The sequence below is a fragment of the Labeo rohita genome, chromosome 18 (genome assembly GCF_022985175.1).
Source record: "Labeo rohita strain BAU-BD-2019 chromosome 18, IGBB_LRoh.1.0, whole genome shotgun sequence".
Lineage (NCBI taxonomy): Eukaryota > Metazoa > Chordata > Actinopteri > Cypriniformes > Cyprinidae > Labeo > Labeo rohita.
The window spans coordinates 21,044,758-21,072,739 of record NC_066886.1 but is presented as its reverse complement, the minus strand read 5'-3'; the positions used below and the strand labels follow the sequence as shown (position 1 = coordinate 21,072,739).

At 36.5% G+C, this 27,982-nt stretch overlaps 3 protein-coding genes across 3 annotated transcripts; 2 read left to right on the top strand and 1 right to left on the bottom strand.

Moving 5' to 3' along the window:
* Window positions 1–1,673: 1,673 nt before the first annotated feature.
* LOC127180797 (extracellular calcium-sensing receptor-like) lies at window positions 1,674–5,714 on the top strand. Its single transcript, XM_051135104.1, has 6 exons — window positions 1,674–1,894; window positions 2,019–2,310; window positions 2,651–3,439; window positions 3,665–3,892; window positions 4,572–4,695; window positions 4,813–5,714. Exons 1-6 carry the CDS (start codon window positions 1,674–1,676, stop codon window positions 5,712–5,714), a joined length of 2,556 nt encoding a protein of 851 aa, XP_050991061.1.
* Window positions 5,715–10,850: 5,136 nt separating this feature from the next.
* Window positions 10,851–14,219, top strand: LOC127180794 (extracellular calcium-sensing receptor-like). The gene is made up of 6 exons (XM_051135101.1): window positions 10,851–11,071; window positions 11,166–11,457; window positions 11,724–12,512; window positions 12,592–12,825; window positions 13,012–13,135; window positions 13,266–14,219. The coding sequence occupies exons 1-6, from the start codon at window positions 10,851–10,853 to the stop codon at window positions 14,168–14,170; spliced, it is 2,565 nt and encodes an 854-aa protein (XP_050991058.1). The 3' UTR covers window positions 14,171–14,219.
* Window positions 14,220–19,739: 5,520 nt separating this feature from the next.
* LOC127180800 (extracellular calcium-sensing receptor) lies at window positions 19,740–23,101 on the bottom strand. The gene is made up of 6 exons (XM_051135107.1): window positions 22,881–23,101; window positions 22,477–22,768; window positions 21,439–22,227; window positions 21,138–21,365; window positions 20,770–20,893; window positions 19,740–20,635 (listed from the first exon to the last, which is right to left on the bottom strand). The coding sequence occupies exons 1-6, from the start codon at window positions 23,099–23,101 to the stop codon at window positions 19,740–19,742; spliced, it is 2,550 nt and encodes an 849-aa protein (XP_050991064.1).
* Between the last annotated feature and the right edge of the window lie 4,881 nt (window positions 23,102–27,982).

The following is a 27,982-nucleotide window of genomic DNA, read 5'->3' as shown; positions in this document are numbered from 1 at the left end:
GATATTGACTTTTTGCAATTAACAACAAATGGACATTATATTTTAATGGCCTGAATTTAGAGTAAATAATATTGGCATCCATCTTGCATATAATTTTAAAGTTTGTTATCTTTATTGATTTATACAGCACTCTATACAATGCATATTGTGCATATTGTTTTAAAGCAGATTCATAATAATGAGTAGGTTAAGCATTTGGCTCATACATATGACATAAATTTGTATGAACAGGTTAAGCATTGAGCTCTCTATATATAGAATGTAAAGTTTAACTTCAGAAATATTTAAAAAAACTATAAATAAATAAATAAATAAATAAATAACTTCTGAATAAAATATAATACAAACATTTTTGAGATTTTTTTTTTTTCCCACATCAGTCAATGGCTTTCCTAAAATATAGTAATCACATCCAATGCTTGATGTGTAAAAAACAAAAAGTGCTGGTACTCACACCCCTCCCCTAATGATTTGCAAATATATCATTATGTTATGACTTTACTTGTTGAGGCACAGAACTATTTACTAATTGTTAACAAAATATGTCATTGTGGTTATGGATTTAGAATTACTTAGTTTGTCATGTGCCTCAACAAGTAAAGTCATAACATAATGATATATTTGCAAATCTTTAGCTAATGATTAATTAAAGCAGACAACTGAAATTTAAAATGCATGGCTTCTAATCAATAATTTGCACATGAATTTGCACTATTAGTTAATATAATATGTTATTAGGGAATTAATACATTATGACACATTTAACTACTAATAATTTATTTATTACTTAATCTATGAATCATATAGAATGTTCTTTAGTTGCTGATGTAGTAATCATTAATAAATGGTTCAGGTCTTCATGAACTATACATTAACTTGTGATTATCTGTGCATTAGTTAAGCGTGAATTAATGCATATTTGTGCACCCATATTGAAAAGTGTTACCGTTAAGTATGATAACATGCTCTTAGATTTATTATTTTTAAATATCTTATTTAAAATATCTCATGCACTCTTTTTGCAAAACTCTAAACACATTCTCACTCATTAAGACACAATTTGCTCTGTGATGAACTTGTGATGCAAAACCCTAAACACAAGAAAGCACACTTTAAGCACAACTGCAACACATATAGATATATAGAGATATATAGATATATAGATAGATATATGTACACACGCACACGCACACACACCCACACACACAAACATTACTATATAAAGAAAAAAAATCTTTTTTTGTAACTACATGTACTGGGCACTGTGTTCTCCATTTTTTTGATGTAGTGTCTAGCTTTTTTTTTTTTTGATTTTGAGTACAGGTGAAATGGTTTTGAAGCAATTGTTTGATTTTGCCAGAAGAGTCAGGGGTTTTGTGAATTTAGTTTAAACATTTGGATTTGTGTTTTTGGTTTTGAGAAAATGAATGATGGTTTAAAAAAAATGTGTTTTAGCATTTCAGAAAAAAACTATAATAAAAGCTTTTTATTTGTTTGTTTGGATGGATAGAGTCTGTTCTTGGGCTGTGGATAGACGTCTATTAAATTTTCACTGACAGCCCAAATTCAGTCTTGAATTATTATCCTAACCCCAAAGGGCATTTTAATATATGATAAAAGCCAGGACTACCTTTGTTCTACCTCAGAGGTTCCTTCCCTACATACACATTGGCATGGCTAAGAGCACTGTGTCACTGCTGCCACTGTTGCTGGTAGTGCATGGCATCTGTGTACCAGTCTCAACACAAGTCTGTAGACTGCTTGGTCAGTCTGCCCTCCCTCTGGTTTCTGAAGATAGAGACATCAACATAGGAGCAATTTTCTCACTCCATAAAAGTGCTCTTTTGAAGATCCATAATTTCACTTCCAAACCAGAGCCAACAACATGCGGAAGGTCTGTATAATAATGACACTGTAAAACCTGTAATTATGAATAATAAAATTCAAAATAATAATTATTGAATGTGATGATTCTTTTCAACGCATTGTAACATTCAACTGATGCTTTGTTTTCACAGCTTGAACTTGCGTGAATTTAAATTTGTTCAGACTCTGATTTTCGCTATTGAGGAGATTAATAACAGCACACAGCTGCTGCCTGGTGTTTCTTTGGGTTATAAAATATATGACTCCTGTGGTTCAATAACTCAGGCTATCTTCTCAGGCATGGATTTGATGAATGGTTATGAAGAGACACTGAGTGATTCGTCCTGCTCTAGACCACCAGCTGTTTATGCTATAGTTGGAGAGTCAAACTCTTCTCCCACCGTTGGCTTGGCATCTTTGGTCGGTCCATTCAGTGTACCTGTTGTAAGAGCTTGTTATCATGTTGAATCAGTACATTATATGATGAGCATCAGTGTTCCACTGGAACATGCACAAAAAAAAAATATTCTTACTTTGTGTCATATTTAACCAACTAGAGAAAAATGCAGTCTGTTTAGTAAAATTAGGCTTTTAACATAATAGACAGAGTAAAAATGGATAATGAAAAGGTATATGGATAATATCTGTGCATGCACTTAACATAATAATTGTTTTTTTTTCTTTTCTTTTCTTTTCTTTTCTTTTCTTTTCTTTTCTTTTCTTTTCTTTTCTTTTCTTTTCTTTTCTTTTCTTTTCTTTTCTTTTCTTTTCTTTTCTTTTGTAGATCAGTCATTTTGCCACATGTGCATGCCTGAGTAACAAAAAAAGATATCGATCCTTCTTCAGAACAATACCCAGTGATTATTACCAAAGCAGAGCTCTGGCCCAGCTTGTCAAGCACTTTGGCTGGACTTGGATTGGGACGGTCAGGAGTCGTAGTGACTATGGTAACAATGGTATCGCAGCATTTGAGGAGGCTGCAAAACAAGAAGGAATTTGCATTGAGTACTCAGAGGCGGTATTTAAAACTGATCCAGAAGAACAGTTTCTGAAGACACTACAAGTGATAAAAAAGGGCACCGCCAGAGTGGTGCTGGCATTTATGGCATTCGGAGATTTTGTTCTTCTTCTGAAAGTAATTGCACAACACAACATAACAGGAATACAATGGATTGGCAGTGAATCCTGGATCACTTCTCAAAATCTGGCAGAAACAAAGGAATACAGTTTTCTTTCTGGAGCTGTGGGTTTTGCTATAGCAAATGCCAAAATTGTGGGCCTGCGAGAGTTCCTACTAAATGTGCACCCTCATCAAGAACCAAACAATGAACTTTTAAAAGAATTCTGGGAAACAGTTTTTCTCTGCTTTTTCAGGAACAGTGGCAGTGGTGGCTGTACTGGCTCAGAGAGACTTGCAGAGCTGCAGAATGAATATACTGATGTATCAGAGCTACGGATAGTAAATAAGGTGTATACGGCTGTATATGCTGTCGCACATACACTACATAATGTATTAAATGATTTCAGATCCTCCATCAACACCAGCAAAGGAGAACGGCCCACACCACAAAAGGTATGTGAGAGCACAAAGAGTAGAAATAAGTAAATAAAGAAATAAAAAATTGATAATACTGGTAAAACTTTATTGTATAGTGCATATGCATATTCAGATGCAATCCCAATCATAACTCTGACTCCATACATTGTTGGAAATTTTTGTTCATTGTTATTGATTATTGAATAAAGTGTAACCAAAAAACATACTAAAATTAATAATGTTTATGTCATTTTCACTCAGATATTGGAATATATGAAAGATGTGAGCTTCACTGTCAAAACAGGTGAGAAAATCTTCTTTGATGCAAGTGGTGATCCAGTAGCGAGATATGATCTGGTGAATTGGCAGTCTGCTGAGGATGGAAGTATGCAGTTTAAGCATGTGGGCTTCTATGACAGCTCACTGTCTTCAGAGCAATGTCTTCAAGTCAATCAGGAACACATGCTATGGGCAGGAAACAGTGGAGAGGTACATCCATACTATATACACTAATAACATTGAAGGCATGACAAATAGGTGTTTTAATTATGAGAAGGATAACCTTTGAGAAACATGGTATGCCTGAAAATATATGAAAGCAAAGTGGTGCAAAAGCTGGAAAAGTAATTCCATGAGGTCAAGCAAATAATTAAAAAAATCAAATCATCATTTGTGACCTTGAAGCACAAAAACAGTCATAAGGGTCAATTTTACCAAATTGAGATTTATAAATCATCTGAAAGCTGAATAAATAAGCTTTCCATTGATGTATGGTTTGTTAGGATATGACAATATTTGGTCGAGATGCAACTATTGGAAAATCTGGAATCTGAGGGTGCAAAACAATCAAAATACTGAGAAAATCGCCTTTAAAGTTGTCCAAATAAAGTTCTTAACAATGCTTATTACTAATAAAAAATTAAGTTTTGATATATCTACAGTAGGAATTTTACAAAATATCTTCATGGAACATGAACTTAATATCCAAATTTTTCCCTTAATTTTATCCTTAATTTTCCTAAGATTTTTGGCATAAAAGAAAACTCAACAATTTTGACCCATACAGTGTATTTTTGGCTATTGCTACAAATATACCCCAGCGACTTAAGACTGGTTTTGTGGTCCAGGGTCACATTTGGTCTTATTTGAAAATGTATTTTTTCCATAGTTGCCTGTGTCTGTGTGCAGTGAGAGCTGCCTTCCTGGCACTAGGAAGGCTGTGCAAAAGGGGCGACCTGTCTGCTGTTATGATTGTATTCCATGTGCAGAGGGAGAAATCAGTAATGGCACAGGTAAAATAGTACTGATAACTCTCATGAAAGTGTGATAAAGTGAAGCGTAAAAATTGGTCAAGTAACCTCATGATTCATTTACTATTCATATAATCTGTTCTTGAAATTCCTTCACAGATTCTAGTGACTGCTTTCCTTGTGATTTGGAGTACTGGTCGAATGAAAGCAGAGACAGATGTGTATTAAAAGTAGTTGAATTCCTTTCCTATACAGAAATCATGGGGATGGTGCTTTGTATTTTTTCCTTCATTGGGGCGTTATTAACAGCAATTGTATCTTTTCTCTTTTATCTTCATAAAGAAACACCTATTGTCAGAGCTAACAACTCCGAGCTGAGCTTCTTGTTGCTCTTCTCACTCTTACTTTGTTTTGTCTGTTCACTTACTTTCATTGGTCGGCCCACTGAGTGGTCCTGTATGTTGCGTCACACAGCATTTGGGATCACTTTTGTCCTCTGTATCTCTTGTGTTCTGGGGAAAACAGTAGTTGTCTTAATGGCTTTCAGGGCTACACTTCCAGGAAGTAATGTCATGAAATGGTTTGGGCCTCTTCAACAGAGACTCAGTGTTGTTTCCTTAACATTAATACAGGTGCTTATATGTGTGCTTTGGTTAACGGTATCCCCTCCTTTCCCATACATGAATCTGAGCTATTATAGAGAAAAGATCATTTTAGAATGTAACTTAGGTTCAGCTCTTGGATTCTGGACTGTTTTGGGTTATACTGGGCTGCTATCAATCTTGTGTTTTGTTTTAGCTTTTTTTGCTCGTAAACTGCCTGATAATTTCAATGAAGCCAAGTTCATCACATTCAGTATGCTCATATTCTCTGCTGTCTGGCTCACATTTATCCCAGCTTATGTCAGTTCTCCTGGAAAATACACTGTAGCTGTGCAAATATTTGCAATTTTAGCATCAAGTTTTGGTTTGCTATTTTGCATATTTGCCCCAAAATGTTACATAATTTTGCTAAAACCGGACAAAAACACAAAAAATCAAATGATGAAGCAACACAGATGATGCAAGAAACACACACACATATTGTTAATGCTGTCAAAACACAGACAATGTGATTTTGGTATCTGAAGCATTAAAGCCCATTTTAAAGTAACTAGGAAATGTTCTTGGAATTTATACTTTAACTTGTACTTTATAATCACTACACAGGTGGATTTCCATGTCTCACAGCAATAAAAACTACAGCAACACTACTTTCAGGGCTGTCTGACCCATTAGTTCTGCTCTCCACAGGCTGTGGCAGGCTCTGCAGTGTAGGCTGGGTCAGCACTAGGCACAGTGGACTCTCAGTGACCATCTTCTTGACAGCCATGTTCTGGACCTGCATTATATACTTCCTAATAAAAAATGATATTGACTTTTTGCATTTAACAAGACATGGGAATTGAATGTAATGGCCTTTACTCCTTACAGCTTTCATTATTTTGTAAAGTAAACCATATTGCAAAATATTGTGTTCATAATTTGAATGTACACAATTTTCTGCATCCTATATTCATGTTATGTGTTACTCCTCACACGTCATATTAAATGCAAACTTGTAAACTAAATGCAAATGAAGTGAAGTTATTTATACTGACAATTTGTTAGTCAATCAATTTCACTTCTTGCTCCACTATACATGCTCCAGTCCTGTTTTTATTGCATTCATCCATTTAGACCATTTCATAGTACTGAAACTACACTACATCAGAGTTACAAATAATTTGTTATCATCCGATCATCTCTTTATTAGTGTTGTATGGGAAACAGGTCAATTTAGCTCAAAGGGAATTATTTAAGATTTTATGGGGAAATTTGAACAGAATCACTGTTCTACGGCTAAACACTGAGTCGGCCATTGATTCATTTGAACAAGCCGTATAACATCAACTCTGTAATGGATACTAATATCCAAAATATAGTGAAAACGCTATTTATTAGCATGGTAACAAGGTTGGTAGTTCAAGACATTAACTTGTAAACACAAAACACAAGATACTTCTCTTTTGCTTAGTGCCACAAGCTTAGTGCCCTCCTCATCTTCTGCAACGACTTCAGAATCTTCTCTTTAGCAGTCCTCTGCTTGCAAGTTCCAAACCTCCAGGATCCGCTCCAATGACTTCGGAATTGTCTTGTCAATGATCCTCCCTCCTGCACGTTCCAGGTTGTCCAGATCTTCTGTACAGACTTTAGAACCTTCACCTTCAAGGCTCCTGTTTGCGTATTCCAGACCAAAAGGCCTTCTCGGCGGTCAGGAGTTCACCAGTGCTTTGGGTTCAAGACTGAAACAGATCAAACTCCTTGCTTCCCACTGCAATGTGGCCCAGGTCAAAAGTGGAAGATGTTGCCGCCCAGATGTGGAACGTAAATATATCACTCTTTCCAAGAGTGTTTTGTCAGTGTATGTTACTGTTATCTATCCCTTTGTTAATAAAACTCCTTTTATTACACTTGTGTTTTTCTTGTGTTGACAATACAGTGAAAAGTCTCTACAAGTTAATTATATCTCATAAATCCTTTAGAATGGACTACAACTTCCTATAATTTAAACATAATTTGTATTTAACAATCTTCCGTAATTGTTTTTTATTCTCAAGGTGGAAATACTTGGCTGGTGCCACGTAAAATGGCATGACCAAAATTAAATATTAATATTAATATTTCAGCCCAAAACCATTACACTGGTGGTGCTACTTAAATCTAAAATCGCAACATCTAGTGGTGCCCTGTGTGAGGCTATCTAATGTCTGAAACCATTACATGACGTTTCTGTTATGAAGTTTCCACTGTTATGCTGATGATACTCTATATTTCTTTGTGGTCTTATTAAACATACCAACTCACAAAACTAATGGAATGTTTAAAAAAAAAAAAAAAAAAAAGTTTTAATTTAGACCAAACACTTCTGCATGTAGTAACCTGGCCTGTGTTTCCCAAAAGCATCGTAGTTGATCGTAGCTCCATTGGTTTCAATGGGTATACGATGTACTTAAGCTTGTGATGCTTTTGGGAAACGCAGCCCTGGAAAACTGTTTAACACTTGGTGGCTGTCCTGTCAAAGCTTTGTCTTTAGTTAGGAACCTAGGTGCACTATTTAAAAGCCACATTTCTAACATTTGTAAAACCAAAATTTTCCATCTTATAAAAAAAATATATCTAAATTGTGACATGTGTATTCCATATCTGTGACATATGTGAACCAGAAAGTACGACCATATTAGCCCGGTTCTGGCAACACTGTAGTAGTTCTATGGAATTACTTTTGTGCCAATAAAAATGAATGTCAAACTTTGACAAAAAGTAGTCTTTAATAAGTAGTCTTTAATAATGCCTAAACATACAAAACCTAATACATAATAAATAATTAGACTGAAAACAGTTTCTAGCAACTAACACATTCATGGATATACATTTCCAGAGATTGGAGCAACTTTTCCATAAACAAAATTCAGATGCTGACCCAGAGGATGTAATGGTACCAGAGATCTATTGCCCCCATCAGACAAGAATCTTATTTTGTTCAGATTCTTTCAATGGGAATTGATAACAACTTGATAATGAAAGTTCAAACCTTGTTTCATTCTTATCTGGGAAGTCCCATATGTCCACATTTCTTTATTAAATAATTTATTAAAATTAATTTGGAAAATTGTCTTGGTTTTTAACTACAACAACATACACACGTTTTGTTGCAGTCTTGCTGAGATCATACCAGCACCTAAAAGCCAACAAATGCTGGTGCCAGCATGCAAAACATACCTTATGCTGGTCCACCAGTACACCTGCGTACCGTGCTGGGGACCAGCAAACCAGCAACCAACATCCCATACTGGGATCCAGCAAACCAGCAACCAGCATCCCATACTGGGATCCAACAAATCAGCAACCACCATGCCGGTCCCAGCATGCAAAACATGCCTTATGCTGGTGACCAGCAATGCTGGATTTTTCAGCAGGGTATACAATATTTTCAGCATTATATACAGGTGCATCTCAATAAATTAGAATGTCGTGGAAAAGTTCATTTATTTCAGTAATTCAACTCAAATTGTGAAACTCCTGTATTAAATAAATTCAGTGCACACAGACTGAAGTAGTTTAAGTCTTTGGTTCTTTTAATTGTGATGATTTTGGCTCACATTTAACAAAAACCCACCAATTCACTATCTCAACAAATTAGAATATGGTGACATGCCAATCAGCTAATCAACTCAAAACACCTGCAAAGGTTTTCTGAGCCTTCAAAATGGTCTCTCAGTTTGGTTCACTAGGCTACACAATCATGGGCAAGACTGCTGATCTGACAGTTGTCCAGAAGACAATCATTGACACCCTTCACAAGGAAAGTAAGCCACAAACATTCATTGCCAAAGAAGCTGGCTGTTGACAGAGTGCTGTATCCAAGCATGTTAACAGAAAGTTGAGTGGAAGGAAAAAGTGTGGAAGAAAAAGATGCACAACCAAATGAGAGAACCACAGCCTTGAGAGGCTTGTCAAGCAAAGTCGATTCAAGAATTTGGGTGAACTTCACAAGGAGACTGGTGTCAAGGCATTAAGAGCCACCACACACAGACGTGTCAAGGAATTTGGCTACAGTTGTCGTGTTCCTCTTGTTAAGCCACTCCTGAACCACAGACAACGTCAGAGGCATCTTACCTGGGCTAAGGAGAAGAAGAAATGGACTGTTGCCCAGTGGTCCAAAGTTTTGTATTTCATTTGGAAACCAAGGTCCTAGAGTCTGGAGGAAGGGTGGAGAAGCTCATAGCCCAAGTAGCTTGACGTTCAGTGTTAAGTTCCCACAATTAAAAGAACCAAAGACTTAAACTACTTCAGTCTGTGTGCACTGAATTTATTTAATACATGAGTTTCACAATTTGAGTGGAATTATTGAAATAAATGAACTTTTCCACAACATTCTAATTTATTGAGATGCACCTGTACAGTACTTTGTTCACGTTTGATCTTTTGTGCTCCTAAAAGCTTATGTTGACAAAGTAGTATTAATACCAGCAAATAAATACAGGAACTTGTCACAAAAATGAACTGAAACTCTGCAAAATCTAGTCTTTTTTTTTTCGGAGAGAGGAGCAGTGTTCAATTTTGGGCAGAACTAAAGCCGTTGACAAGACATCCTTTGATCTCCTGTGGTTCATGGAGTTCTCAATATATATTTATACATATATATATATATATATATATATATATATATATATATATATATATATATATAAACTATACGCTGTCAATCTATTTGAATTGGTTTAAGCACATGGACAGCAGTTTCACTATATTTGAAGAAATTTCTGGTAGATGTCAACACATAATGTGCATTGATTGTGCATTGATTACTACACTGACTATGCTTTACAGGTGCATTTTATTCTGGGGAGTGATCAAGAGAGAACATTTATTTATTTATTTATTTATTTATTTATTTATTTATTTATTTATTTATTTATTTTTCTCTTGAGTTTCTTGATTCAACTTGTCAAAATATTTACACTTAATTTTTTTTAAGGTTTCTGGGCATGTGACTTTTGTCTATGTTACTTAGAGAAGTAAGAAAAAAACCCTAAATGGTTAAAATAGGGGGGAAAGTTTTTAAATTCCAGTAGTCAAATTTATGGAAGCCTGTTTCCACAAAAAATAAATAAATAAATAAATAAATAAATAAAAATAAAAATAAATAAATAAATAAATAATAATTTAGACTTTTTTTAATCAAAACAAACAAACAAACAAACAAACAAACAAACAAACAAACAAACAAAAAAAAAAACACCAGAATTGTGAGATATAAACTCATTGATTATGTCAGGACGTTATGTAATAGAATCATACTATAATTATGTGCAATTTCCCTGCTTGTGGAAAGTGCAGTATACACACAATTGTAGAGTTTTACAATGAAGTTCCCCTGGGGGATATAGCAACAATGTTGTCTTCCATTGTAGGTGAATGTACTAATTATAGCACCATCTACAATTCAGTCAATAAGGTTTCAGCATCTATGCTTTAATTCCTAAATATTTAGCTGTACAACTGTTTATTTAATAATGAGTTCAATTTGCCAACCCTAGAGCATTCAAAGATATAATAAAAGGTGCCACTTTCCCTGTAATACCTCAGAGGCTCCTGCTCTGCATACATATTGACATGGCAAAGAGGACTGTATCACTGCTGCCACTGCTGATAGTGGTAGATGGTATCTGTTTTACAGGGTTAGCACAAGCTTGCTGCCTCCTTGGTCAGCTTGCTCTCCCTCCACTTTCTGCAGAAAAAGATATCAACATTGGAGCAATTTTTACAATCCACAGAAATGCTCTGCTAAAGATTCATCCTTTCACTTCCAAACCAGACCCACCAACATGTATCAGGTCTGTATGATGATAGTATGATAATAGCTGAATCTGACTCTGTGATTATTCTTTTAAGAATGTAAAATAGTCACACTATGGTTTCTTTTTACAGCTTGAATTTGCGTGAATTTAAATTTGCTCAGACACTGATTTTTGCCATTGACGAGATAAATAACAGCACACAGCTCTTGCCTGGAGTTTCTTTGGGCTATAAAATATATGATTCCTGTGGCTCTATAGCTCACACAATCCAATCAGGCATGGCTTTATTGAATGGCTATGATGAGACTTTGAGTGAAACATCCTGCTTTAGACAACCAGCTGTTCTTGCCATTATTGGAGAGTCAACATCATCTTCCACCATTGGCTTAGCATCTGTTGTTGGCCCTTTCAGCTTACCTGTTGTAAGAACTCTGATAAACCAGTAAAATAATTTAAAATTTACCTAGATAATAATAATAATAATAATACATTTTAAAAGTTTTAAATTGCATAAATCTCTTTCGAATTAAACATTGGAAGAATATATAGAAATGACATTGTGGGAAAAGAACTGTAAAAACAGTATGTAAGAAGTTGGTTAACACGTGTGGCTAATATACTCTCTCTCTCTCTCTCTCTCTCTCTCTCTCTCTCTCTCTCTCTTTTTTTTTTTTTTTTTTTTCTTCAGATCAGTCATTTTGCCACATGTGCATGCCTGAGTGACAGAAAAAGGTATCCATCCTTCTTCAGAACAATACCCAGTGATTATTACCAAAGCAGAGCCCTGGCTCAGCTTGTCAAGCACTTTGGCTGGACCTGGGTTGGGACGGTCAGGAGTCGCAGTGACTATGGTAATAATGGTATTGCAGCATTTGAGGAGGCTGCAAAACAAGAGGGGGTTTGCATTGAATACTCAGAGGCCATATTTCGCACTGATTCACAAGAACAATTTCTGAAGACGATAGAAGTGATAAAGAAGGGCACTGCCAGGGTGGTGCTGGCTTTTATCGCACTAGGAGATTTTGTCCCCCTTGTGAAATTAATTGCGCAACACAACATAACAGGGCTGCAGTGGGTTGGTACGGAATCCTGGATTACTTCTCGAACTCTTGCAGAAACTAAGGAATACAGTTTCCTTTCTGGAGCAGTGGGATTTGCCGTAGCAAATGCTAAACTTGCCGGCCTGCGAGAGTTCTTAGTGAATGTGCACCCTGATAAAGAGCCGCACAATGAACTGTTAAAAGAATTCTGGGAAACAGCTTTTCAGTGCTCCTTCAGGAAGAGTGGCAGTGGTGGCTGTACAGGCTCAGAGAAATTAGCAGAGCTCCAAAATGAATATACTGATATATCAGAGCTGCGAATAGCAAATAAAGTGTACACTGCAGTGTATGCTGTTGCACATGCACTACATAATGCATTAAAAGACTTCAAATTTTCCTCCAACACCAGTAAAGGAGAATGGCCCAGACCACAAAAGGTACTGTATGTAAGAACATAAGAAATGATAGAGGGGAAAAAATGAGACTGAAACTCATATTCCTAACATTTCATATTAGGTGTTGGAGTATATGAAGAATGTGAGATTCACTGTTAAAACAGGTGAAGACATTTTCTTTGATGCAAGTGGTGATCCAGTGGCAAGATATGACCTGGTGAACTGGCAGCCTGCCAAGGATGGAACTCTGCAGTTTAAGCATGTAGGTGTCTATGACAGCTCACTGCCTTCAGAACAACGTCAACATCTTCAAGTCAATCAGGAACATATGTTATGGGCAGAGAACAGTGGACAGGTACACTGATACTGTATAACACATTACTGAAAGCAAAAAAACAAACAAACAAAAAAAAAAAAAACACTAATTTATAGGAATATGTCTGCAAATATTATGAAAGCAGAGTGCTGAAAGTGTAGAACAAGTAAATGAATTACTCAAATAATCAATTAGGGTTTTATATGACAAATTATTTTCTCATAGTTGCCTGTGTCCGTGTGCAGTGAGAGCTGCCCCCCTGGCACTAGGATGGCTGTGCAAAAAGGACGACCTGTCTGCTGTTATGACTGTATTCCATGTGCGGAAGGAGAAATCAGTAATGACATAGGTAAACTAGTGCATGCTGGATAACCCTCATGACAGTGTTATGAACTGAAGTGCAATACTGCCCATTAGTCAAGTGATTTCATGATGCACATTCCAATCAATCCTTTTTTTTTTTTTTAATTCCTTCACAGATTCTAGTGACTGCTTTCCTTGTGATTTGGAGTACTGGTCGAATGAAAGCAAAGACAGATGTGTATTAAAAGTGGTTGAATTCCTTTCCTATACAGAAACCATGGGGGTGGTGCTTTGTATTTTCTCCTTCATTGGGGTGTTGTTAACAGCAATTGTATATTTTCTGTTTTATCTTCATAAAGAAACACCTATTGTCAGAGCCAACAACTCAGAGCTGAGCTTCCTGTTGCTCTTCTCACTCTCTCTTTGTTTTTTCTGTTCACTTACTTTCATTGGTCAGCCCACTGAGTGGTCCTGTATGTTGCGTCACACAGCATTTGGGATCACTTTTGTCCTCTGTATCTCCTGTGTTCTGGGGAAAACACTAGTGGTCTTAATGGCTTTCAGGGCTACAATTCCAGGAAGTAATGTCATGAAATGGTTTGGGCCTCTTCAACAGCGACTTAGTGTTGTTTTCTTAACATTAACACAGGTGATTATCTGTGTGCTTTGGTTAACAATATCCCCTCCTTTTCCGTATATGAATTCAAACTATTACAGAGAAAAGATCATCCTCGAATGTAACTTGGGTTCAGCTTTTGGTTTTTGGGCTGTTCTGGGTTATACTGGCCTGCTATCAATCTTGTGTTTTGTTTTAGCTTTTTTTGCTCGTAAGCTCCCTGATAACTTCAATGAAGCCAAGTTCATCACATTCAGTATGCTCATATTCTGTGCTGTCTGGCTCACATTTATCCCAGCTTATGTCAGTTCTCCTGGAAAATTCACTGTAGCTGTGCAGATATTTGCAATTTTAGCTTCAAGCTTTGGTTTACTGTTTTGCATATTTGCCCCAAAATGTTACATAATTTTGCTTAAACCAGAGAAAAACACAAAGAAACAAATAATTGGAAAATCTTCATCATAAGCATGTAATTGAACAACAAAGATGTAGAAAACAAATACAGAAAAATAACAGAAATGTATCTTTTTACGAAAAAAAAAAAAAAACAAAACAAAACAAAAAAAAAACAATCAATCAATCAAAATTTAACATTTTAACGTTCGAGCGAAAATAAATAAATAAATAAATAAATAAATAAATAAATAAATAAATACATACATACATTCATAAAATGTTTCATTGTTGTATTTACATGTCATATCATGACTAACAATACCTAGACAATAGCACCACTATTTTTACGGTTGTCTGAACCATTAGTTCTGCTCTCCACAGGCTGTGGCAGGCTCTGCACCATAGGCCGGGTCAGCACTAGACACAGTGGACTCTCAGTGACCATCTCCATCACAGCCATGTTCTGGACCTGGATTATGTACTTCTTAATAAAAAATGACATTGACTTTTTGCATTTAAGAAGAAATGGAAATTTAAATTGATACCATACATTACTTGCAGCTTTCTTAATTTTTACAGTTAATTATGCATCCAATTATTTGGTATATTATTTACATTTATGTACACAATTCTATGCCTTTTTGTGCATGTTATTAAACATCAATCAATCAATAAGTTGACTCATTTAATTTTTTTTTCCTCTGCAGGGTTGGAGAATGAAGGGAAAAAAATCATCAAGCAGTGTTAAAAGAGTGCTGATAAAACAGTTTAACAGCACTAGTATGTTTTATTCATGTTTGTATCACTATGTTGAATCTTGTCTGAAATTAAAATAGCATATTTGCATATTCAATTCTTACTTTTATATAAAGTATATATATATATATATATATATACTTCAGTATATAAAGATATACAGTACTTAGAGTATGTTATTCCATATTCAGACACATTCTATCTAGAATAATGTTTTTTTTTTTTTTTATTATATATATTTTTTTATACAAAAAATAGGTTATATTGTTACATCAGTAGGTGGCAACAAGTGACAGTCCATCTATCGTCCAAACCACCTGTCCTATAGACAATTGCGGTGTCTTTATGAATGAGCCAGTTAATTATTTCTTCAATTGATTAGCCATTCACCTGGAACAAAACCAATGCCTGTGTCCATTTATGTGCTTTAGAGGTGACTCTGAAGAGAGGAGAGATCTTTTCCCCTTTTACACTTTCAAAGCTAGCTTGCTATTGCTAGACTGTACAAAACTGCACATTTATTTATTTATTTATTTATTTATTTATTTTCCACTTATGACTCTGTAGGTATGTTTTTTTTTTTTTTTTTTTTTTCCAATAATTTATACATAATAGAATTGTGTGAGGCGGGGGTAAAATAAACAGTCATGTTGCATTGTGTTATATGCAGTGGCCTGAAGTGTACATATGAGCAGACTCACTGTCCCTCTGCACCACGTCGTGTATTAAAATCATGTAATGCATACCGAGCTGTGAATTTTTCCTTGCTTAAACCATTTTAACATTATTAAACATACTATTAAACATACTATTAATACTATTAATAATACTACATATACTCAGTGACTCACAATCTTTGTCACAGAACACATTTGTATTTCACAGAGAGTTCACATGCACATGACGTTGCAGTAAAAGACGTTCCTTGTTGCTCATCACATTACTTTAGGGGCTAGCTAGAACAAAAACTCTGATTCACATGAAAGAGACATATTTTCGTGTTGCATCTATTTAGAACGTGCAGCAAACCCACACTCCAGAGAGTGACTAAGCCCGTACTTGGACCTGGATGCTCACCACTCAACGTGATTGGAGTTTAGAACATGCTTCTGCAGAAAGGTGACAAGCATACTTTGGAGGAGTTGAATGTTGTTAAGAGTCTACATATGGCACTGCTAGGCAGGCCTGCCATCATCAAACTGTGCCTTGACAAACATGTTGATGAAATAAGCCTTCACACTTTGCAGGAACACTATCCAGAACTATGGAGTGTGCTAGAGCTGAAACAGAGGCTGCATACCATTAAACTGAGCCCAGAAGCTATCCCATTTTCCCTCAAAACTCCATGACGCATTCCATTCATGCCTAAAATTAAAAATTAACTGCTATGCATGGAGTTCATGGGGGTCATAAGCAGATTTACAGTTTGCAGTTGTACAATTTCCGCCGCCACCAGTGTTTTGAGGGGCAGTGGTCTCCAGTGAAATGTTACATTTTTGGTTGCTTTCTGCCATGTTTTAGGACACCAAACATTTAACATTCCCCCCGGCAAAACAAAGTGTCACAATCCGTGCCCCTTACAGAGAATTTGGAGGCATAGAAGGTACCACCAAATAATCTCTCCTTGAGTCATAAGGACTATAGAAGAAGGCTACAGAATATGTTTTGCAAATCATCCTCTGCGTTTCAACTACATGGTCTCCACTTCCGTGAAACTGGAACAAGTTCAAGGTCATAGAACATCTTTCCCTCCCAGAAAGAGAGTCGGGCTACTGCAGCTAATATTTTCTGGTTCCCAAAAAATGATGGGGGGTTGTGTCCAATTTTACATCTTTGTGAGCTGAACATCAAAATGCAGACAATCAAATTATTGTTTTCTCAGATTTAATCACGGGATTTGTTAGTTACAATTGATCTCAAGGACACATACTTTCATGTAGAATTTTTGCCATAACGTAGAATTTTCCTGAGGTTCACTTTTGGGGGGAAATCTTACCAGTATTGGGTTCTTCCGTATGTAAAGGTAAGGGGTTCTTCCAAAGTAAAGGGCTTCGTACCCTTTTTATGTGGTTCAGACCCCTTTTTTTGGGTCCCACTCTATCTTGTTGTTGTAAGATGCTATAACAGCAGATAAGACTAGATGGTCTTGGACTAGATGGTCATCTCAGACCACACCCCAAACCTCATGGGCTGGGGTGCGGTCTGAGATGACCATCTAGTCCAAGAGATCTTGAGAATCTGGAGTTCATCTTCTTGATTGGCACATCAGTTTCCTCGGAATGACAGCTGTATTTCAGGCTCTGAAATACATCCTCCAGCAGTTAAGGGGCTACCATGTCCTAGTCTGGGGGGCAACACAGTGGTAGTCACTTACATAAGTCGCCAGGGCAGACTGCATGTTCTACTTTGGACACAGGACATGTTCCTGTCCATCAAAGCAATTTACATTCTGGGGCATATAAATGTGGGAGCAGACTTGCTGTCAAGACAAACTGGGAAACACAAAGAATGGAATTTGGAAAAATTTACAAAGCATAGCTGGACCTCACAGGAAAACAGGAAACAGCACAATGTCCAGAGGGGACTTCTTTCTGACACATCCAGCGCCCCTGGATGTGGATGCAATGACCCAGACTGCATCTTTATGCATTTTCCGGATCGCTTTGCTCCCGGCAGTTCTGGCTATGGTCTGTCCACAAGGGTCTCGCCTCTTTCTGATAGCCCCCTGTTGGCCAAGTAGTTCTCATATCTAATATCCCTCCTCAATGCCTTGCCGTGGGTGATTCCAGTCAGGAGAGATTTCCTGTTTCAGAAGTAGGGGACAATATTTTATCCGGGCTCACATGTTCTTAAATAAACATCCCACAGTCATGTCTGAGACCTCTTCAATGTTCGTGCGCACATACTACACAACCTTTGAGGGGTCCAGACACTTCAAGTGTGACAACGTTGGTATTCTTGTTCAAAATTCTCGTTCCCACTTTTTCAGGGAACAACGTTACAATCAAGTAACCCGAGATGCTTTCTTGGTATAGTCAACCAGCTTGGAAAATGTATCTCCTATCTTGCAGAAAAAGATAAACCCCTCAGAGATCTTCTGTCTAAGAAAAACTGTTGGTTTTGGGGGTAGGCACAAGTCAAAACTTTTAAAGACCTGTCATCTGCAGTATTGTAAAGGAGACCCTGTGGCTGACCTGGGCATGTGAGAGATTTTGTAACTTTTTGATTGGTCATCACTTTGTGATAGAAACTGATGACAAGCCCTTGTTAAGTCTTCTAGGTGGCCAAAAACTGAATGTCCGATCTCCCCATATCAAACAATTCTGGATGAGACTGTTGAGCTATTCTTGCAAAATTTATCATGTTTCTGGAAGGAGCCTCTAGACTGCAGACACTGTTGTGTGCTCCACTGTGTCAAAGAAAACATGGATGAGGAGGCTCATGGCAATCACTAACATTTATGTCGACAGTATTGTGGTGCATCTCCCAGCAGTTATTTCTCTGAATAAGTTACAATGCGTGTATTTTGTATGTATTGATTAAGCAACTTCTATTTTAGACTCTTCAAGATCATACAAATTCTACGGCATTTTATTAGCATTACAGTTTCCATAGGAGTATTTTTTTTAATTTATTTATTTTGTTTATGTTGAATTAATTATTAATATAACCAACGTTCGGTGGCACATGAGATGCGGTGATGATGATGATGAAGTGTCGTTGTTACGTTTTAACTGAACCCAGTTAAACCCTGAACCCTGAACAAATTCAGCTGAACCCACAAGATGTGTTGCTGCTGCGTTTTTCATTCAAAACATTAGAGAAATATCAAACCTCAATGTGGAGAAGATTTTGGTTAGGTTAAAACTGAAACCAAACCATTCAAACAGAACGCATATTCTGCGCAACTATGACTGTTGCACTCACATCTCACACAAGAGATGTATAGAAAGCCATGTAAAGTTAAAAGAGGTTCAACTTTTAGAAAACATCCCAGTCAGCAAATTTAATTTGGCTTGGATCTGGCCCATATCAACAGCTAATATGTGGCCCAGATTAGCCTGTGATTGCCCAGAATGTGTTGGTCCGCATCTTTTTAGCCAGAGCTGAACCAATACAGTGTAATAACCCTACCCAAAATTAGCCAAATCATAAAAACAGATGCAGTTGATATATGGACCTTATATGGTATTCTTGTATGGCTGAGTCCTGTAAAGGGATGACAACCCTTATATGGCCCCCATGTGGCTGATAGACCAAAATCCATTACTGAACCATATTTACTTTACTGTCACACTTTTTTTTTTTATTTAAAATACACATTTACACAGTACAATTTATATACATATTAAACACAAAATTGATTCACAAACCTTTTTTTTTTTATTTTATAATAGAATTTTATTGACTTCAAAATTATTTGGATGCATTTAATAAAACATAACATGCACATAAGAGGTTTGTGTCTGTGTCTGTAAATTTCTTGTTAAGTAAATGACCCCCATTGAATTTTGATTAAGAAGTAAAAAAATAAAATGAAATATGCAGGTCCAGATATGCTGAACCAGGAGATTCAGAGAGTCAGAAAGACTTTAAGTGTTGCTACTCAGTACTCATGATGACATGGGAATCCATCAGTTCAGGGAACATTCTTGCTGTGAGATAAAGCAGTAACTTTAAAACTTTTCTAGATTTCATGAAAGCCAGTCTCAGTATGCAAAAGCAAAAATATGTGAATTTGCTAAAAGGTATTTTGTTTATTGTTCACAAATGAAATGAATTTCAGATGCTCTATGTTGTTTTCCTCAAGTTTAGTTCTCAGGCTTTTTTTTCCCCCCTTTCCACTGCATGCATATTACTGAACTTAAAGAGATGTAAATGACTATTTCCTCATCATTTGTTTCTTTGTGTTTTTTTCTGGTTTTAGCAAAATTATGTAACATTTTGGAACAAATATGCAAAATAGTAAACCAAAACTTGATGCTAAAATAGCAAATATCTGCACAGCTACAGTAAATTTTCCAGGAGAACTGACATAAGCTGGGATAAATGTGAGCCAGACAGCACAGAATATGAGCATACTGAATGTGATGAATTTGGCTTCATTGAAATTATCAGGAAGCTTCCGAGCAAGAAAAGCTAAAACAAAACACATGACTGATAGCAGGCCAGTATAACCCAGAACAGACCAGAAACCAAGAGCCGAACCTAAGTTACATTCAAGTATAATCTTTTCTCTATAATAGCTCAAATTCATATATGGGAAAGGGGGAGATATTGTTAACCAAAGCACACAAATAATCAACTGTATTAATGTTAAGGAAACAACACTGAGTCTCTGCTGAAGAGGTCCAAACCATTTCATTACATTACTTCCTGGAAGTGTAGCCTTGAAGGCCATTAACACGACAATTGTTTTTCCAAGAACACAGGAGATACAGAGGACAAAAGTGATCCCAAATGCTGTGTGACGTAACATACAGGACCATTCAGTGGGCCGACCAATGAAAGTAAGTGAACAGAGAAAACAAAGTGAGAGTGAGAAGAGCAACAGGAAGCTCAGCTCTGAGTTGTTGGCTCTGACAATAGATGTTTCTTTATGAAGGTAAAAAAGAAAAGATACCATTGCTGTTAATAACACCCCAATAGAGGAGAAAATACAAAGCACCACCCCCATAATTTCTGTATAGTAAAGAAATTCTACCACTTTTAATACACATCTGTCTTTGCTTTCATTCGACCAGTACTCCAAATCACAAGGAAAGCAGTCACCAGAATCTGTGAAGAAATTATTCCAATATATAAAAAGTGCATCATAAAGTCACTTGACAAACAGGACAGCATTATACTTCACTTTAACAACATTTCATTAGAGTTATCCCACGTTATCATTTTAAAAACTATTATTTTACCTGTGACATTACTAATTTCTCCTTCTGCACATGGAATACAGTCATAACAGCAGAGAGGTCGTCCTTTTTGCACAGCCTTCCTAGTGCCTGGGGGACAGGTCTCACTGCACACGGACACAGGCAACTATAACAAAATAAGCTGTCATATAAAATCTCACAGTGAAGATGGTTTGAATTGATAAAAATAACTTGTCTTCAGTAAAAAGTTTTATCACTATATTGCCACTACTTTGTATACATATTTTGTCATATTTTACTGACTGTTCTTCCTTTACTGACCATTAAATAATTCAAACAGTTATTTTAAAACAAATATTTATTTATTTATATTTATTATATTAATAATTTATTGTATAATATTAATGTACCTGTCCACTTTTCACTGCCCAAAGTATGTGCTCCTGATTGACTTGAAGACGTTGTTCTGAAGGCAATGAGCTGTCATAGAGGCCCACATGCTCAAACTGGAGACTTCCATCCTCAGCAGGCTGCCAGTTAACAAGGTCATACCTCGCTACTGGATCACCGCTTTCATCAAAGAAGATTTCTTCTCCTGTTTTAACAGTGAATCTCACATCCCTCATATACTTCAACACCTAAGAAGGAACATTAGGTACATTATTCCTATATTAATTACTTTCTGCATGAAAATAAATGCTCCTCATTTACCATTTGTGGTGTGGGCCATCCTCTTTTGCTGCTGTTGGTGGAGGATCTGAAGTCTTTTAATACATTATGTAATGTATATGCGACAGCATACACTGCAGTATATACCTTATTTACTATTCGTAGCTCTGATACATCAGTATATTCATTTTGCAGCCAAGCAAGTCTTTCTAAACCAGTACAGCCATCACTGCCACTGTTCCTGAAAGAGCAGTGAAAAACTGTTTCCCAAAATTCTTTTAAAAGTTCATTTTTTGGTTCTTGATCAGGGTGCACATTCACTAGGAACTCTCGGAGGCCCATAAGTTTGGCATTTGCTATAGCAAAACCCACAGCTCCAGAAAGGAAACTGTATTCATTTGTTTCTGCAAGAGTTTGAGAAGTGATCCAGGATTCACTGCCAACCCACTGTATCCCTGTGATGTTGTCTTGCGAAATTACTTTCAGTAGGGGGAGAAAATCTCCTAATGCAATAAAAGCTAGCACAACCCTGGCAGTGCCTTTTTTGATCACTTCCAATGTTTTCAGAAACTGTTCTTGTGGATCACTGCTTAAAATGGCCTCTGAGTATTCAATGCAAACCCCTTCTTCTTTTGCAGCCTCCTCAAAGGCTGCAATTCCATTATTACCATAGTCATTGCGACTCCTGACCGTCCCAACCCAGGTCCAGCCAAAGTGCTTGACAAGCTGAGCCAGCGCTCTGCTTTGGTAATAATCACTGGGTATTGTTCTAAAGAAGGATGGATATCTTCTTCTGTCACTCAGGCATGCACATGTGGCAAAATGACTGATCTGCAATATAAAGAAGCAGTGTATAATGTGTTTATATATATATATATATATATATATATATATAATAGTTTCCAGTTCTTATTCCACCATATAAGCATGCTGCTCTACACAGTTAAACACATTGTTTTCTATATTTACAGCAGTTTCTTTAAATTTTCAACATTTGATGTGAAGCATATATTTTTGGTACATGTTCCGGTAGTTCATCATACTCTGATTACACTAACCAGCAGTAAAGTAAGTTCTTACAACAGGTAAGCTGAATGGACCAACTACAGATGCCAAGCCAATGGTCGGTGAGGATGTTGACTCTCCAACAATTGCATGAGCAACTGGTGGTCTAGAGCAGGATGTTTCACTCAAAGTGCCTTCATAACCGTTCATCAAAGCCATGCCTGAGAGGATTGTTTGAGCGATAGAGCGACATGAATCATATATCTTATAGCCCAAAGAAATACCAGGTAACAACTGTGTGTTGTTATTAATCTCTTCAATGGCAAAAATCAGCGTCTGAGCAAATTTAAATTCACGTAAATTCAAGCTGTGGTGAGAAACAAAATAATAAATCAGCTGTATTACATTCTGCAGAGAATCATCGGAGATTTACATTTAATTTTTTGTGTGTGTGTATTCATCAGTATCATCATGCTTACCTGACACATGTTGTTGGCTCTGGTTTGGAAGTATAATTATGAATTTTTAGCAGAGCATTTCTGTGGATTGAGAAAATTGCCCCAATATTGATGTCTCTTTCTGTAGAAAGTGAAGGGAAGGCAGGCTCACCAAGCAGACTGCAGGCTTGTGCTGAAGCTGGCATAATGATGCCATGTACAATGAGCAGCAGTAGCTGCAGTGACACAGTCCTCTTTGCCATGCCAATATGTATGTGGGGCAAGATCCTCTGAGGCACAACAGTAATGCCTTTATCATATCTGCCTTTTGTCATATCTTGAAAAGTCCTTTGGGGCATATTAAATCCCTGACTCTATTTTGCTCTTTGCAATCATATTTTATTAAGGGTGTCATTGGATGCAAAATTCACTTTTTCATGTTGTTTGAACATTAATGTACGTTGGCAGTGTATGTACAAATCTACCTATAATGATAAAAAGAGAAGAGATGAGAAGAGATGTTTTGTGTTTCAAGGAGGATGGTGCTGGAACCTTTGCATTTGCATTGCTTTCTTTCTTTGTATGTTTCTTGTTTTATCCTATAAAAATGATGAGAAAATCCAAATCAGAGACCACAAATCTAGTAGCATTTTTCCAAACCCCAACCTCTACACAGAAAAGTATGTAACCCTTTATAACGCTTTTCTGATATTTATGTATGTATTTATTTATTTATTTATTTATTGGTATTATTTATTTGTTATTATTAGTTTTTAAAGAGTCCTTCATGACAAAAAGACACTAGGGGTCACACTTGGTAGCCCAGACACCTCTAAAATCATTGAGAAAAGGGCAATGAAATTGGCGAGGAAAATTTGACTATGTGTCTGTACCCTCCATCAGGGAACAAGGGTTACCATACATAATTGAGATGTCCCTTTCAGTTGGTCACTTCGATTTCAGTTGGTCTGTATTAAAGTCTGACTCTAGGGGTCCCTATAATAAACGCCACAGATGCTTAACTGCATTATAAGTCTGTGGGAGCGCAGATATTGACAAGCCTAACGTATCACAATTACATGCACCTCTCCTCCTCGTAACCATCCAACGTCCAAGATTTGTGACCTCACTCTCCACCATATAAGGCAGAGGTCACCTCAGCCAGAGCCTTTTTTCATTTTGCAAAAAAAGAATAAATAGTGGTAGAAAATTCTTGGTTGTTTATGTTGGGGAAGTGTTCATCTCCCCAAGTGGGGAAAGAACAGTACGGAAACCACACCCTACTCGAAGGCAAGTACTACATAGGGAAGGTTTCTGTGGTGGGCTCCATATAAGGGGAGAACTACCAAGCACAGAAATAGGGACAGATCAGCTGTCTGTCTAGGGAAACACTAAATCCTTATTAGGAACAGGGCAGTGGATTAATGTACACATGGGACCACCATAATCAGTCACAACATATAGAGCAGTTCACTCAAGGTATACTTACAAGTAATAGGTTCTTGCAGTGAGTTTCTCTGCCAAACTCAGCTACGCAAAGAGTGCTTGAATGATGGAAAGGCAGTCCAGGGTTAATAAAACATAATTAGCGTAGCTGCTGTTCAAACCAAGCAAAGAAAGATTTGTTCAACCAGAGCTAAAAGATTAATAATGTGCATTTGATATAACTGCAGTAAAAGTTTATGAGATGCATTATTTGAATGCTTGGCTAAAAAGATGAGTCTTTAATCTACATTTAAACAGTGAGAGTATGCCCGATCTCCGAACGTTATCAGGAAGGCTATGTCAGAGTTTGGGAGTCAAATGCGAAAAAGCTCTATGCTCCTGACACATACTATACGTCCATCAAATACTTTTACTTTAAACTCGCTAAATTCCAGCCTCAGTCCAATCAGAAGTACCAGAACTTACACAGAAACCTATACAAAGCAGCCAGAAAGAAATGCTAATTTTAAAGAAATACGTCAGATTGATTTAGAAGCTTTTGCATCTGAACTCTTCATTTTGTAGGTGATGCGGAACCTAATAGGTAGCCAGTTCAGAGACTTTAAAATTGGGGTAATATGATCATATTTTCTTGACCTGGTAAGCTGCATTTTGGACTATATGTAGCTTGTTTATTGAAGATGCAGGACAACCACCTAGTAGTGCATTACAATAGTCCAGTCTAGAGGTCATGAAGGCATGAACTGGCTTTTCTGCATCAGAAACAGGTAACATGTTTCGTAGCTTGGCAGTGTTTCTAAGATGGAAGAATGCTGTTTTTGTAACATGAGAAATATGATTTTCAAAAGACAAGTTTAATATAACACCCAGACTTTTGACTGTAGTGGAAGTAACAGTACATCTGTCTAGTTGTAGATTGTAAGCCAAGAGATTCTGTGTACTGTTTTTTTGGTCTTATCTGAATTAAATAGGAGAAAATTATTGGTCATTCAATCTTTTACATGTTTAACACACTCTGTTAACTTTGATAATTTAGAAGTGTCATCTGGTTGTGTGGAGATATATAGTTGAGCATTATCAGCATAACAATGTAAACTAATCCCATATTTTCTAATAATATTACCAAGGGGCAGCATGTATATTGAAAATAGCAGAGGACCTAGGACAGATCCTTGTGGCACTCCATACTTTACTGGTAATAATTGAGATGTCTCCCCATTTAGATAAACAAAGTGGTAGCGATCGGACAGATAGGACCTAAACCATCTTAGAGCCTTGGATACCCGCATAGTTTTGTAGTCGATCTATTAGTATCTCATGATCTATAGTGTCGAACGCAGCATTAAGATCAAGTAAAACTTGCAATAAGATGCAATTCTTCATAGATATAATTTTTTTGCAAGAAGGAGCACAGTTGAGCAGATACAACTTTCTCTAAAATTTTAGACAAAAACAGAAGATTAGAAATGGGTCTGTAATTTGCCAGTTCACTAGGATCTAGTTGTGGTTTCTTAATAAGAGGCTTAATAACCGCCAGCTTGAATGATTTTGGGATGTTTCCTAAAGATAACGATGAGTAAATAATATTGAGAAGCGGTTCTTCTGCTACAGGTAACAATTCTTTCCGTAATTTAGTGGGTACAGGATCTAATAGGCATGTTGTTGGTTTAGACGCAGTGATAAGTTTATTTAGCTCTTCCTGTCCTATAGTTGTAAAGAACTGCAGTTCTTCTTTTGGTGTGGCGAAAGAAGCTGACGTATTAGACTCTGTAGAATCTACATTTGTTATTGTATTTCTGATGTTATCTATTTTATCAGTGAAGAAATTCAGAAAGTCATTACTATTAAACTGTAAGGGAATATTTAGATCGGGTTATTTTTGGTTATTTTCTATGAGTTTGTGGATATGTTCGGCCCTGGCAGCTTTTAAAGCATGTCTATATCTGGACATACTGTTTTTTCATGCAATTCTAAAAACTTCCAAGTTAGTTTTTCTCCATTTGCACTCAAGATTACAAGTTTCTTTCTTGAGAGAATGGATATTACTTTTGTCAGTAAATGCATCCTAACGCCTATACGTATTATCCTTTGTATTATCAATGTGAATGCTAAAATCTCCAACAATTAGTGCTTTATCAAAATTAACCAATAGTTCTGAAAGGAATTCAGCAAATTCTTTTTGGAAATCTGTATACAGCCCTGACGGTCTATACACAGTAGTTAAAATGACAGATAGGAGAGCTTTCTTTTGCATATCTGATAGAGTAACATTAAGCAAAAGTATTTCAAATGAATTAAACCTGTATCCTGTTTTCTGAGTTACATTGAGAATATCACTATATATTGTTGCAACCCCACCGCCATGAACCATCTGACAGGGCTCATGCTTAATCACTAGGTTTTAGCTAGGTTTCAGTTAAGCAGAGTACATCAAAACTATTATCTGTGATCATTTCATTCACAATAACTGCTTTGGGTGCAAGTGATTTAATGTTTAGGAGCCCAAGCTTTAAAAATGGTTTCTGTTCATTTATTTTGCATTTTTCTGGTTTAATCACGATCAATTTTTTTCTAGATCCTGCATTAAATTTATGTTTTAACCTCACTATTTGAGGAACAGACACAGTCTTTATAGACTGGACAGTGCAAGTACTATCATTTAAGCGTTCAGAACAAAAGCCGTCATAGTAGTTATTTGAGAATTTGCTTACTAGTCAAATAGAGCATAGCATCCTGGAGATGTTGTCCGACAGGAGCTCTGCTCCGACTCCGGTGTAGGCCATCAGCACGGAAAAGCCTAGCACATTCCCAGAAAAGATTCCAATTATTAACAAAGAGCAGTTTCTAGGGGTGTGACGAGACACTTATCCCACGAGACGAGACACGAGAATGAGACGAGACAAGATTTTTAAACTTTTCTTTAGAAATCCTCAATGATGAAATATACAGGGAAAATAGTCTTTTATTCAACTGAAAAAGGCAAAATGCAAAAAAAAAAAAATGTAGGTACATTTTGAACTTTATGAAATTAAACTTCCATTTTAATGAATTATATGCAGTAATAAACAACATTTAAACAAGAGCTTCACGATTCTGGATAAATTGAGAATCCCAGTTGTTTTTAATAAAGTGGAGACCATGATTCTCTCATGATTCTGCAGAAAAAAGATTAGAAAATTAAATAAAATAACAATTTACTAGTGGTTCTGACAAACTGTTCATTGCTTAAGTCTTTTAAAAACATATGCATTTAAACAAAATAATAATAATTTAAAAAAACATTCAATGAAGGAGTCAGTGTCTCACTTCATTAAGACTTATTTGACTACTGAAATCTCCTGAATGAATGATTCAATGACATACTTTTTTTAAGCGGGCAGTTGTCGCCACCTCCTGGCAGAAGAGGATAAGCGTTACTATACATACAAGATACTTTCGTTTTGATCGCTACTGTAGACAATAAGTGTTTATACCCAAACTATAAAGTTTTATCCCAGTACTTCTGTTATTTAAATGTCTGTAACACAGAAATAATGATTATAATGTGGTTGAAAAGACTGCTTATGTTGCTTTTTCTGCGTTCACATTTACCCTGACCCTCTGATTCATTAACATGAGCACCGGCAAAACGTGCTTCTCACTGTGCTCCACTGACACTCGCGATGTGAAACAGTCCTAATAGACATAGCTAAATCGTT

Bases quoted from the DNA above. Each gene is read 5' to 3' on its own strand.
- LOC127180800 (XM_051135107.1), bottom strand. From the start codon at position 23,101: ATGGCAAAGAGGACTGTGTCACTGCAGCTACTGCTGCTCATTGTACAT. The intron at 20,894-21,137 runs GTACATTAATAT...ATTTTGTTATAG, and splicing joins GGGCAGTGAAAAGTGGACAG to TTGCCTGTGTCCGTGTGCAG. The intron at 20,636-20,769 runs GTAAAATAATAG...ATTTCTTCACAG, and splicing joins AGAAATTAGTAATGTCACAG to ATTCTGGTGACTGCTTTCCT.
- LOC127180797 (XM_051135104.1), top strand. From the start codon at position 1,674: ATGGCTAAGAGCACTGTGTCACTGCTGCCACTGTTGCTGGTAGTGCAT. The intron at 2,311-2,650 runs GTAAGAGCTTGT...TTTCTTTTGTAG, and splicing joins GTCCATTCAGTGTACCTGTT to ATCAGTCATTTTGCCACATG. The intron at 4,696-4,812 runs GTAAAATAGTAC...ATTCCTTCACAG, and splicing joins AGAAATCAGTAATGGCACAG to ATTCTAGTGACTGCTTTCCT.
- LOC127180794 (XM_051135101.1), top strand. From the start codon at position 10,851: ATGGCAAAGAGGACTGTATCACTGCTGCCACTGCTGATAGTGGTAGAT. The intron at 11,072-11,165 runs GTCTGTATGATG...TTCTTTTTACAG, and splicing joins GACCCACCAACATGTATCAG to CTTGAATTTGCGTGAATTTA. The intron at 11,458-11,723 runs GTAAGAACTCTG...TTTTTTCTTCAG, and splicing joins GCCCTTTCAGCTTACCTGTT to ATCAGTCATTTTGCCACATG.